We start from the raw sequence: 14,105 nt of genomic DNA, 5'->3' as shown, positions 1-14,105 counted from the left end.
CAGCCGCCTCTAACATGAGGGTCACGCACATGCGCATAAATGCATTCGCGCATGTGCAGTGGGTGAGATGGACCCGGCGACATCAGACATGGTGGTGGTAGCGTGATGGTCTGGGGCTGCTTTGCAGCTTCAGGACCTGAGCGACTTTCCATAATTGATGAAACCATGAATTCTGAGCTCTACCAGAAAATCCTAAAGGAGAATGACCGGCCCTCAGTTTGTGACCTCAAGCTCAACTGCACTTGGGTTATGCAGCAGGACAATGATCCGAAACACAACAGCAAGTCCATCTCCAAATGGTTCAAACAAAGTAAAATTTAGGTTTTGGAGTAGCCTAGTCAAAGCCCGGACTTAAATCCAATTGAGATGTTGTATTATGACTTTACACAGGCCGTTCATGCTGGAAAACCCTCCAATGTGGCTGAATTAAAACAATTCTGCAAAGAAGAGTGGGTCAAAATTGCTCCACAGCAATGTGAAACACTCATTGCCAGTTATCGCAAATGCTTGACTGCAGTTGTTGCCGCCAAGGGTGGCACAACCAGTTATTAGGTTTAGGAGGCAATTACTTTTTCACATCAAGTGAGGCATGTTTGGACAGATTTTTTGCCTTAATAAACGAAACCATCATTTAAAAACGTTGTTTGATGATCTGAGTCATTTAAGTGTGACAAATATACAAAAAAAAATAAAAAATTCTGAAAGGGGGCAAATACTTTTCCACATCACTGTGTAAATATAAATATATATATATATATATATATATATATATATATATATATATATATATATATATATATATATATATATATACTGTATATATCCAGTGGTGATCAAATAACACGAAAAGAAAGCTGTATTTACGTGAAGAAAAGGATATACATTTTGTTTGGGTACAATGTTGCTTGATCAAGTGGTTAATACAGTGTAGATAAACATTCCAACATAAGTGGCTAATTACAAACACCCCAATGTTTGCAGACTGTAACTCCTGTGAAAAGTATCTTGCTTTTCATGCTAGAGTGTAAGGTGAAGACAAGCTTCAATATAGGTGATTTCCACTGTGCCACTCCACTCTCCTCAAGTGCCAAACACTCACCAAAATTGTGACCCTAACTTAATAAGAAGGTCTTAATGCGCTTTGTTTTAAATCTCCAAATCCATACCTCCTTATTATTATTTGATTATGACATTTTTGGGTTATGAAAGATCTTCAAGGCAAAATACTGCACTGCTGTCCCTTTTGTATGTATCGTGTCTGTGGTCTAATTTAATAGTAGGTGATCTGCTGCTTACAATACATACGATTTTAACCATAAGCACAGAGTATATAATATTTCATCATTGTTTCAAGTTTTCTACTGAACCTTTACCTCTGTGGCTATGGATATGTGATGGGCTTAAAACACTCAAATATGCTATGTAAACTAAATTGGTGCCTAAACAGAAACAAATAAGCTATATGCTAGAAGGGTTGGAACTTGCTATGAGCCACAATTTCTTCTGGTAAGATATGGAATATTATGTGAAAACAAAAAGGGTAGCCAATGGGGCAAAGTATGTGCCCAGTGTGGATAACCTCTTTATGAGTTGGTTAGAAAAGGAAATTATGTACAACAAAGAATGGCCCGAGTTGATATTTTATCGGCGGTTCATACTGTAGATGATATTATTCTATTATTGTAGTAATCTACACAAAATATCTAATAATTACTAAAGAACACTGTATCAAGCTTAGTAGCAATAAGACCAAACATTTTTGGATAAAAAATGTTCAATGTGTCTTTCGCGCTACTCAAGAGTAAAATGTGAATGTGACTGAGGGAAAAATGTTCAATGGCAACTTGAACATCCCTCAGGGAGGAAGCGAGGCCACCGCAGACCGGAAGTAGCGGAAGGACAAATAAGACAGTGTTTACCACACTGCGATTCACCCATACCGCTCGTTTTTATTTTATGTGATGTAAGAGTCCAATTTTGCCTTGTTAAACAAAAAAGTCTATACTATACTATACTACACCATTAGAAGCCTCTTTCTCCCCCTGCTTTCTGCTCCTTGCTGGAGCCCCCTCCTCCCCCTCCCCTCTTTCCTTTTAGGATAGCTGGTATCCAGGGGATTAGCGTGAGTGGTGGAAGACCCTGGTCAGCAGTAACATCAGTGATAAAAGACTAAAGGAGAGATGGGAGAATTCTAAATGCCATATTTAACATTTTGGAGGTGAGAGTTCTGGGAGACTGGTGTAGAATCTCCATTATGGTTCAATACTTCAATTGAGAATTGATCACGGATGGGAACAGCACTGCTATAAAGATAGCTGATATATTAGAGGGCTGGACTCCCACTTGAGATATATGTATGGGACCTCCTAGGATTATGCATTCACCCATCATTATTATAGCACTTTTTGCACAATTATTAACTTTTTACTGTTTTATACTTTTTGAAATTGTTTGGCACTTATATGGATGTGTTAGGTCCTCTACACCATACCATTATTGCACTTTATTTAGTTTTCTGAAGGATTTATTCCTTTTGCACTTTAATTGTATAGCGGTTTGCATTACTGTTTGTATCTTTCTTTAGCGCAAGATCGTTATTATAATTTATTAAATATTTTTGGATGCTGCTGTTGATGATTCTGAGTGTGCTATTTAAAGAACACTAATAGATTTTTCTTAATATATACTAATTTAAGATCTGATGGCGATCACTCTTTTTCCCTTCTTTCTGTGTGTTTTATTAATAAAATATGAATTGTTAATCTAAATAAAGAAAGCATATTTGTCTTATAAGACTAGACAATGATCTTTTTACTATTTTACCATTTATCAGCTGTATTAGGATTAATACCTGCTTATTTCCCCTCTCTTTTTGTTTGATTATATATATATATATATATATATATATATATATATATATATATATATATATATATATATATATATATATATATATATATATAATATCTTCTGTATTCATGGTTCAGCTGTTATTTAAATGTGTCTGCAATAAATACAGGATATTGTATGCATTTATGGTTAAATATTTATCAAAATAATATTGTTAAATATTGTCCTATACAAGCTTATTGTTTTATTATAACTTATTTTTGATTAAATTATGGTGTTATATTTTCTTCATATTGAACTCAATTTCACTTACAGTATGTATTTGCTAGTTGTTTATCTGAAGTAAGCTATGTTACAGAAAACACCCACTAAAAATAGCCATCATCCACAAGCTGGCCATATTTACCCATGAATACACATGTGCAGTAGCGTCTCATTCTACCAGTGCAGGAAAGTGAATTCATTAAGACCATACACATCTAGAACCAGCTATTATTTCCATTTCCATCTGTAAAAAAAAAAAAATTTGAAAGACCATTATCTTCAAGATATAATATGGATAGGTTCAATGGCCATAATGGACTCAAAAAAGTCAAACTCAAAGGAGATGACTTATTTTTTAGCATGTGCTTCTAGAGCTTGTACCAAGTATATTGATTATCCTTTCCAATTGTTTTGTTAACCGTGTCTTAATATTTCCAAAAAAGTGTTTCTATTAATGGCCTGTGTTGCAACCTAAAGCTCCTTTCCAGATTAGAAACGTATTTAAAGAATGTGGCAAAGCTGAGATGTATCTAAGGCCCCGTACACACGGACGCCTAATCCGCTGAAAACGGTCCGCCGGACCATTTTCAGCGGACATGTCCGCCCGAAGATTTCTGTCTGATGGTTGTACACACCATCAGACAGAAATCCGTGCGTAAACAATACGCGGGGCGTGGCCGCACCGTCGCCGCGACGATGATGCGGCGACGTGCGCGGCCCTGGAAGTTCAATGCTTCCACGCATGCGTCGAATCAGTACGACGCATGCGAGGGATGTCGGTCGGACGTGTCCGGTGAGTCTGTACAGAAGACTGAACACGTCCGACGGACAGGTTTCCAGCGGACAGATTTCTTAGCATGCTAAGAAATTTTTATCCGCTGGAAACTGTCCGATCCGCCGGACAATTGTCCGCTCGGGCCTACACACGACCGGATCAGTCCGCTGGAACTGGTCCAACAGACCAGTTTCAGCGGATCGATCCGGTCGTGTGTACGGGCCTAAGAGCAATGAAGTAAACAACCTTACCATAACATATAAGTTTGTGGCTAAATATAAAGTTAGGCTCACAAGGGGGGGAAGTCTTCTGTAAATGGAAAACTGAAAATATTTCAGATTATTTTTTCGCCAACCTGTAATTGATTTTGCTGAATAATTTGTCTTGAAACATTTTTATAGCTGCAACTGTACTTAAAAAGGTTATATTGGCAGCTGGGAACATCATTCCTTTTAATACTATTACATTATAAGAATTCACTTTATTTTATTTACTGTTTATTGAGCTAGAAATGTAAGTGCTTTGGAAAAAATATTAGTAGGGTCATTTATTAAAACACATCCAAATCCTGGCTTGATTTGAGCATAAACTCTGACAATTTGGCCAGGATTAGGAAATTTGTAACAGCATATATTTACCTTTTCTATAGAGAAACAGATGAGAAGATATTATTAGGTGAGTATATAATTAAACAGCATTGGCCATGTTGCACAGAAAATTGTGGCAGGTCTGAATAATCTCTCCAACCACTGCCATCTGCCATTAGTACCTTTGTGTATTACACACAAAGTTATCACTATTAGTATAATTTAAGACATTATTAGCAGTGATTAGTCCATGTGTAGATTTACTTAGAAAGCAGTTACAATTGCTTAAATTTGAAGGAAGTGCTCTGCATTGAACTATCATGTTTTAGAAAACATCTAATACAGAATTTATTTTTTTCTGAGGGAAAAAGTGTTTGAACATTTAACAAGAAAACTATCTGAAAGAACATTGTGACAGTTACCCTCAGAACAGTTAATCAAGCAACAACGTGCTTAACTGAAACCATGAATCAGACAAATTCACTAGATGGGAAGATTTTTGACAAGGGATAAGGCCTGTTACTTTGTGTTGCCTGTTTTCCAACAAAAATCCATTATTAAATACATTTTGCATTAGAAACAATGGGGGTTATTTACGAAAGGCAAATCCACTTTGCACTATAAGTGCAAACTACAAGTGCAAAGTGCACGTGAAATTGCACTGAAAGTGCACTTGGAAGTGCAGTTGCTGTAGATCCGAGGGGGACATGCAAGGAAAATAAAAAACAGCATTTTAGCTTGCACATGATTGGATGATAAAATCAGCAGAGCTTCCCCTCATTTCAGATCTTCCCCTCAGATCTACAGCTACTGCACTTCCAAATGCACTTTGCACTTGTAGTTTTCACTTGTAGTGCAAAGTAGATTTCCCTTTCGTAAATAACCCCCATTGTGTTATTTTAATGTATTCCAAGCTGTAGGCAAAATATTCAACTTTTATACATACACAAAAATAACCTCTATAAAATATGTTTCTAGTCATTGGTGTTCTGCCTTTAATTTTAGATTATTTTGCTTCATTTGGTAGGTAGTCAGGATCCCTCTGCTTACCATTGCTCTCAAAAACAGTTTTGTTTAACTGCCTCAAAACCTACCAGTGATCCCTAAGAAGCACTCTCTTATCTTTTATTGCTTGAGTTTCCATGTTTTCTGGCATTACAATATGTGAATGCGATTTAGTTCGCATGTGCAGCGCTATATAAGTTACTCACTCACTATATATCCCAGCTTAGATGCAAAAAATATTTTATGCAAGCTATATTGGCAGGGGTATGTGCATGCCCTTGCATTATATTGGTGCATCAGATCTCAAGTGTCTCCTGACATGAGTACATTGGTTATAAGTATCCCTTGCTGCATATATTATTCTCCAAAAATATATTTTATTTTGGAATAACCAAAGATACTAAATTCCATGTACCATTTGTATATGATTTATAATTTGCAAAACGTCTAAAATATCCATTATTGAACACCTAATGCAGTGTACAATGGAAATATAGTTGACTGATAGTCAGAACTAGATTAATGTTATTGAAGGTAAAAATACAACTACCAGTTTAATTATTACAACTGGTTGACATTATGTCAAACATGATCTCAGGAAGAAAGATATTAGCTGTATTGCATTTGGTGAGATGATTAATTTCTTGACTTAATATGTTGAGCATTGTTTAGTAATAACAGCAATGTCAGGAACTGGCATTTTTTAATTTGTAGAATATCTGCATATAGGTATTTCATTTTTGTCTTCACAAATACAATTATGTACCCACTAAAGCTCACACTGCTGGTTCCTTGCAAATAATCTTGGAGTACAGAGATGTATTGCTCAGTATCACATGTGCCCAGGGCCGGACTGGCCTACCGGGATCCCGGGAAATCTCCCGGTAGGCTGCCTGCCCTGAGGCTGCTTTGGGCTAAGCTGTGGCTGCAGCGCAGCGATCCGCTCTCTCCTCCTTCCTCCACTACACGTCACACTCACACAGAGACAGCGGGCATCCCCCGCTGTGTGTCTGCGAGCTGCCTGTGTCTGCTGTGTGAAGACTTTGGCCGCGGTACTGTTTGAAAAGTGCCCCCCTCCTCCTAGACCAGCTCGTGTCTGCTGTGGGGGGGTGGGGTGGGGGAAAAAGCTAGTAATGTGGCTTCAGGGTTGCTGGCTTCAGTTATGCTTGGACCCCACACTGACAGAACGCTCCCCCCCCCTCCTCGCACGGACGTCAGACAGGAGAGAAAAAAGGGATACAGAGAGCAGGATCTTCTAATCTCTCACCCCCCTCGTGTGTGTCCCTGTGGCCCCGCCCACATTCCAATCCTCGGCAGCTCCTCCGTGCTTCCCAAAGAGAAACTCCAGCAGCCTGCAGCAGTTAGATAGTGGAGGGAAGGACAGCTTGTAATGTGGATGCTGCAACCCTCCGCAGAGGATCCACAGCTCTCCAGGTCAGCCAATCGCCTTGCTTCCTAATGAAACTTCTCAGTGAATGAAAAGAAAGCAGCACACAGGTGGGTCAGTCATTGATGGGGCTGAACAAAGTGTATTGTCACCTCCAGAGTCCCTCAACCAACACAGCAGCCCACTAGGGTTTCCCTAGTGTGGTGCACTACAAGCCCCAGCATGCTCTGCCAGCCTATGTATATGTATAGTACAGACTAGTAGGCCTTGTTTGCTGACCAATCCAGGGCCCAAGCCTTCATTTATGGTAAGAGAAATGCCCCCCCCCCCCACTTCCTCTCATTTCGCCAGCCTCTGAGCACACCTCTGTGGACTGTAATGTAAAGGGGGACTCTGATGTACATGGGGGCTTTGCTGATCAGAGACCCCCTTACGTCAGGATTCCAAGAGTACCTCTTTGGGCCAGTTCACTCCAGACGCAGTTCCGTTTGCTTTTTTTTCTGCACAAAATGCATGTACAGTTTTTTCCATGTACTCTAATGGCTTTTGTTGGCTCTAGTTCACACCATGCAGTCAGTTTCTGCACCGGAAACTGACTGCATGGTGTGAACTAGAGCCATTGGAATACATGGAAAACACTGTGCATGCATTTTTACCGCAGAAAAAATACGCACAAAACTGTACGGAACTGCGTGTGGTGTGAACTGGCCCTTACATCAGTTTCCCTTTACATTACAGTCCACAGAGCTCTCCCTTAGAGCCCTTTCACATGGACAGACTCTGCCAAGCAAATCCACCTGCTCAGTGGGGGAACTCTCAACTGATCCCTGCTGAGCAGGCGGATGACACTTGTGCAGAGTGGACACCGTCACAGACTGCTGTTCTCTATGGACCGGTCTGACTGTCATCCAATCTGCTAGAGCGGATGCAGGCAGGTGTAAATGAACACGTCTGTTTACATTCGCCTCCCCATACAAAACAATGGGTAGTCCAATCAGTTCAACTGTGAGACTGCATTATGGGCACGGTGAGGCTGCGATGATGGGCACGGTCAGGCTGCGATGATGGGCACGGTCAGGCTGCGATGATGGGCACAGTGAGGCTGCAATGATGGGCACAGTGAGGCTGCAATGATGGGTACAGTGAGGCTACATTTGATGGCGCTGTTGAGGCTGCATTGATCTCTTGTACCATGTCTGCATTCTCTGACCATCTCCTGTATCATGTCTACATATCTTACCATCTTTAGTATCATGTCCTCAGGCTCTAACCATCTCCTGTACCATCCCCACAACCTCTGACATCTTCTGTACCATGCCTGAATCCTCTGACATCTCCTGTACCATGCCCGCAGCCTCTGCCATCTTGACATCTCCTCCTGTACCATGCCCACAGCCCCTGGCATCTCCTGTATCATGCCCACAGCCCCTGGCATCTCCTGTATCATGCCCGCAGCCCCTGGCATCTCCTGTACCATGCCCGCAGCCCCTGGCATCTCCTGTAACATACCTGCAGCCCCTTGCATCTCCTGTATCATGCCCGCAGCCCCTGGCATCTCCTGTACCATGCCTGCAGCCCCTGGCATCTCCTGTACCATGCCCAGAGCCCCTTGCATCTCCTGTACCATGCCCGCAGCCCCTGGCATCTCCTGTACCATGCCTGCAGCCCCTGGCATCTCCTGTACCATGCCCGCAGCCCCTGGCATGGTTTTAACTCTTAACTGGAATTTCTGATATATATATATCTCTATCTATCTATCTCTCTATCTATCTATCTATCCCTAGCCCTATGTGCTTTCATATCTGTCTTATCTACCGCATTTATCGGCATATAACACGCACAGGTGTATAACACGCACCCTAACTTTAAGAGGGAAGTTTCACTGCCCCCTGCGTATAACATGCAGCCACAGTTTACCCTCTTTTTTCAGGGTAAAAAAGTGAGTGTTATACGCCAATAAATACAGTATATATAATACACTCTTCAAATGTGCTTTATGGTTTTCCCTTTCATGAACAAGAAAATAATGACGTTATTATGTTGGGCTGGTATAATAATGCTATGGGGCTGGTATGACATTTTTTCCAGGGCTGGTTTTTACTCCCAGTCCGGCCCTGCATGTGCCTTACATTCAGAGTTCACCCGAAAGGTTAATAGATAGCTTTATATATATGCAATTATGCACTGAACACAACTGAGCACTAAAAATCAATATGTGTCTGCCAAGATGCATTAATGTTCCTATGTTCATAAACCACAGATAAATGATCACATTTCGTTAATTTAGGAGTTTATTGTGTTACTTTGGTGTGTACTAGCAAATGTGAACCTGTTTATTTATTTCTGTTTTTAATGGGAACCTTCTGAATTAATTTGTATATGAATTTGATGTATGTGAATATGGATTCACTTTGTAAAAGGGTTAAAGCGCAGTGAATGGAAAGGAGGGTGGTAAAAGTCAAAGAGACCTTGATTTGCTAAAAGATTAGAGATACTCTCTTTTCTTTCTTTTTTTTTTTGTTTGCAAAGTGAAATTTCACTTGGTTTAACCACTTCAATATAGGGCACTCCCCCCCTTCCTGGCAAGGGCAATTTTCAGCTTTCAGCACTGTCATGCGACAATGTACAATTTTTTTAATTTTTTCCCCACATATAGAGCTTTCTTTTGGTGGTATTTGATCCCCACTGGGGTTTTTATTTTTTTTGGGGGGGGGGGTTTCTTTGTTTTTGTTAAAAAACGTTGAAAATAAGTACTTTTCTCCTTCACTGATGGGCATGGATGAGGCTGCACTGACGGGCACTGATGAGGCAGTACTGATTGGCACTGATGAGGTGGCACTGATGAGGAGGCACTTATATGCAGCACTGATGGGCACTCATAGGCGGCATGGGTGGGCACTTATAGGTGGCACTGATAGGCAGCACTGATCAGGGGCACTGACAGGCATCACTGATGAGCACAGAGTGCCATCCTAATGGGCATTGATTGGCACCCCTGGCTGGCTCACCTGGTGGTCTGAGGTGGGCATTCGACGGGTCTGCACTGATAATTAATGTGCTGATTTTTAGCACAGCCGATCGGCTCTCCTCTACTCGCAGTTGTCAGTGCGAGTGGAGGAAAAGCTGATAATTGTCTCTTCCTGTTTACACTGTAGTCAGCTGTGATTGGACACAGCTGATTACACAGTAAAGAGCCTACATTAGAGGCTCTTTCCCTGGATCGGAGATGCAGTGTGTCAGACCGACACACCACACCACTGATTGTTACGCTGCGTGCCCCCACGAGCGTGCGCTAATGGCTTATCCTGCTGTGCGCCATATGACACTCAATCAGGATAATGAAACCACTTTCTGGCCATCATTTTGCTATATGGCGGGCAGGAAGGGGTTAATGAATGAGGTGAAGCTAAGTAAAAAATGATATTTATACACTGTTTATAGGGGGAAGGAGGGAAGAAGACCATGAGAGCAATGGACTATTCATAACAGTGTAGCCCATTTCCTGCACACGCCTGTACACGGTGGCTCTGGATGTTTCTACTCCAGACTCAGTCCACTGCTTCCGCAGGTCCCCCAAGGTCTGGAATCGGTCCTTCTCCACAATCTTCCTCAGGGTCCGGTCACCTCTTCTCGTTGTGCAGCGTTTTCTGCCACACCTTTTCCTTCCCACAGACTTCCCACTGAGGTGCCTTGATACAGCACTCTGGGAACAGCCTATTCGTTCAGAAATTTCTTTCTGTGTCTTACCCTCTTGCTTGACGGTGTCAATGATGGCCTTCTGGACAGCGGTCAGGTCGGCAGTCTTACCCATGATTGCGGTTTGGGGTAATGAACCAGGCTGGGAGTTTTTAAAAGCCTCAGGAATCTTTTGCAGGTGTTTAGAGTTAATTAGTTGATTCAGACGATTAGGTTAAGAGCTCGTTTAGAGAACCTTTTCATGATATGCTAATTTTTTGAGATAGGAATTTTGGGTTTTTATGAGCTGTATGCCAAAATTATCAATATTAAAACAATAAAAGGCTTGAACTACTTCAGTTGTGTGTAATGAATCTAAAATATATGAAAGTCTAATGTTTATCAGTACATTACAGAAAATAATGAACTTTATCACAATATGCTAATTTTTTGAGAATGACCTGTATATTCTTTAACTACTTCCCATCCTGCCTATAGTAATATGACATACACAAGGTGGCTCAGCCATCCTGGGTGGACGTCATATGACGTCCTTGGGCCTCCCGGCCGCTAGGGTGCTGATGCGTGTGCCTGGCGGCCAAGATGTCCACCAGGTATTTGCGATCGGCAGTTACAGAGCTGGGGATGTGAATCCATGTCCTGTCAGGGAAAGGAGACCGATGGTGTGTCCCTTGCACAAAAGTGTCCGATCTGTCCGCCGCAATATCGCAATTCTGACAAAAATCGCAGATAACCGCCATTACTAGAAAAAAAAAAAGAATGAACAAAAATATCACAAATCTATACCCTATTTTGTAGGCGTAATAACTTGTGTGCAAACCAATCACTATACGCTTTTTGAGATTTTTTTAACAAAAATATGTTGAAGAATACGTATAGGCCTAAACTGAGAAAAAAATATAAAAAAAAATTGGATGTTTATTATAGCAAAAAAGTAACAAATATTGTGTTTTTTTCTAAATTGTCAGTCTTTTTTTGTTTATAGCGCAAAAAATAAAAATCACAGAGATGATCAAATACCACCAAAAGAAAGCACTATTTGTGGGAAAAAACAATGTAAATTTTGTTTGGGAGCCACGTCGCACAACCGCCATTCAAAGCGCGACAGTGCTAAAAGCTGAAAATTGGCCTGGGCAGGAAGGGGGTTAAAATGCCCGGTATTGAAGTGGTTAAACAGTATTTTCGTCTATTCTGTTTTGGAAATGCATCATTTAATAATGTAATAAAACCACAGCAAATGCAATAAAAATACAGTTGCATTTTATCTTTTTGACCTTTTTTTAAATGTTTAACAAATAAGTGATGCTAAACCATTTTTGTTTGTTTATTCTAGATCTAGAAGAAAAACAATACCTGATATTTATATATGTAATCTGGCAGTGGCAGATCTTGTCCACATTATTGGAATGCCATTTCTAATCCATCAGTGGGCTCGAGGTGGAGAGTGGGTGTTCGGGAGCCCACTTTGTACTATAATTACATCCTTGGATACATGCAATCAGTTTGCATGCACAGCCATTATGACAGCCATGAGCCTGGACAGGTAAATAAAATGTTATTTTCAAGATTCGATAGCAATTTTACAAACATGCCTATGTAGGTAAATCAGTGTTATATGTATTCATTTTGTGAAAGAAAATAAAGATTTAGCTGAATGCTTCCAACCATGATAATTAACATGGTTAGATGGGTTCATTTCCTGGCACATGTTGAAATTGAGAAAGTTTAAATAAAAGGAAAAAGAGGCATTTTAATACCAGTTTGCCATTCTGATAAATATAGGTGTTTGTAATCGTGGTACACAATACATGTCACAGGTCTACAGTGAATCACTATTTTCAAGGCACATTACTCACCACGTGTGCACATTGTTTAAAGAAGCTACCTTCAGCTTATACAAAACGGTGCTGCCTACCTGCTGTTAGATAATTGTTTAGGAGGATTGATTTTTTTTTTACTATGGAAATAGGTTAGGAAAAAGTAAACTGAAGTAGTTAACGCTAAAAGATATCCTTATTCTCCAAAAATAATCCATACACATCCACTACTTAATTGTCCTGTAATCTGTTTTTATTTAAACTGTTTCTTACTGTATTTTTCTGTTTCCATGTAACATTGTCTATGAGCTCCAAAACCACTAATTTCCCCCCTCAGTTCCATTCATTTGGAATGAGCAGTCCATGTTAGTTGCGATCATGTGCACTGCTCTATGCACACTACATATCCCATAGTCCATGGTCCTAGTCCATTTTAGGAGTAAGCTAGAGAGGGTGGTTACATGTGGCGCATGCACAAAGCTGACTAGGAAGGAAATGGATGCTTAGCACTCTGCATCTACTGGGACCCGACAGCCACGCAACGCAAAGTCAGGACCGACTACCTCATCCTCAAGGTGACCCACTTATTGCTGAGACTCCCGGGCATGAATTGATGGGATGTATAGCGGGAGGAAGTCCAATCTGAAACCGCCAAAGACCCAAGAGCCGCTGACGAGAACCAAATCTAAGTGCCATCTTCCCGCTCTGCACTCACACAAGCAGAAAATAAAATTTCTGTGGGCATTCCATACAGCAATGATGTATGGAACACCTCCAGGTTGCCATATAACATTGATTTTTTCAGAAAATTACAGCCTGCAGATTAAAAAGGAAAAGTAATTCTTAACGACATTCAATAACAATATGGCTTATTTATCAGTTATATACTGTATGTAACATTACTGTATTACTTTTTTTTCTTGTTTGCTAAGTGGAGTCACACTTTAAAAGATTTGTTTTTTAAAAGCCAGAGTTTAGTGTCACTTTGACCTGCTTATAAAGGTACTATACAGCCTAAATTTAAGAATCTATGTTGATTCTGTAACCTACAGCTTGAAATGTCCTTTAAAGTATGCCTCTCCTGAACTGTACCCAGGGTTTTTTTTCTCAGAGAATAGGTGCAGGAACTCCCCCCTTATGAGTCCTCCCTTGTCTACATGCTCTATGCTCCTCTGAGCACCGTCCCTTGGTCCAACTCACCTCCCTAAATAATTTGTATGGAATTTGCTCTTATCTAATAACAAGAAAAGAAGTAAGTTAGATCCCCTTTAGCCAGCAACAATAGAACCCACCCCAACAACAATAGTTCCTTCACACAACAATAGACTCTTCCCAGCAACAATGGACCCCACACCAGCAACAATAGGTCCCCTCAGCAACAACAGGATCCCACCCCAGCAACAATAGATTGCCAACACAACAATAGACTCCCCTAGAAACTCCCCTAGCAACAATGAACCCCACCCCAGGAACAATAGGTTCCCCCAGCAACAATAGACCTCACCACAGCAACAATAGATCCCCCACACAACAATAGACACCCCCAGCAACAATGGACCCCACCCCATCAACAATAGGTCCCCTCCAGCAACAATAGACCCCCACCCCAGCAACAATAGTTTTCCCCACTCAATAGACCCCCCCACACATAGCAACAATGGAACATCTACAACAAAATACCACCCCAGCAACATTAGACCAGCCGGCAGCAACAACAGATCTCA

At 40.9% G+C, this 14,105-nt stretch overlaps 1 protein-coding gene across 1 annotated transcript in view; it reads left to right on the top strand.

The window, feature by feature from the left end:
• The window catches only part of MCHR2 (melanin concentrating hormone receptor 2), a 166,919-nt gene that overhangs the window by 96,393 nt on the left and 56,421 nt on the right, over positions 1 to 14,105 (top strand). Inside the window, exon 3 of the mRNA XM_040350152.1 lies at positions 11,898 to 12,107. Coding sequence (XP_040206086.1) covers positions 11,898 to 12,107 — 210 coding nt within the window. The remainder of the gene's footprint in view (positions 1 to 11,897; positions 12,108 to 14,105) is intronic.

The sequence above is a fragment of the Rana temporaria genome, chromosome 4 (genome assembly GCF_905171775.1).
Source record: "Rana temporaria chromosome 4, aRanTem1.1, whole genome shotgun sequence".
In the NCBI taxonomy this organism is placed as follows: Eukaryota; Metazoa; Chordata; class Amphibia; order Anura; family Ranidae; genus Rana; species Rana temporaria.
This window is presented reverse-complemented; position numbering and strand designations above follow the sequence as displayed.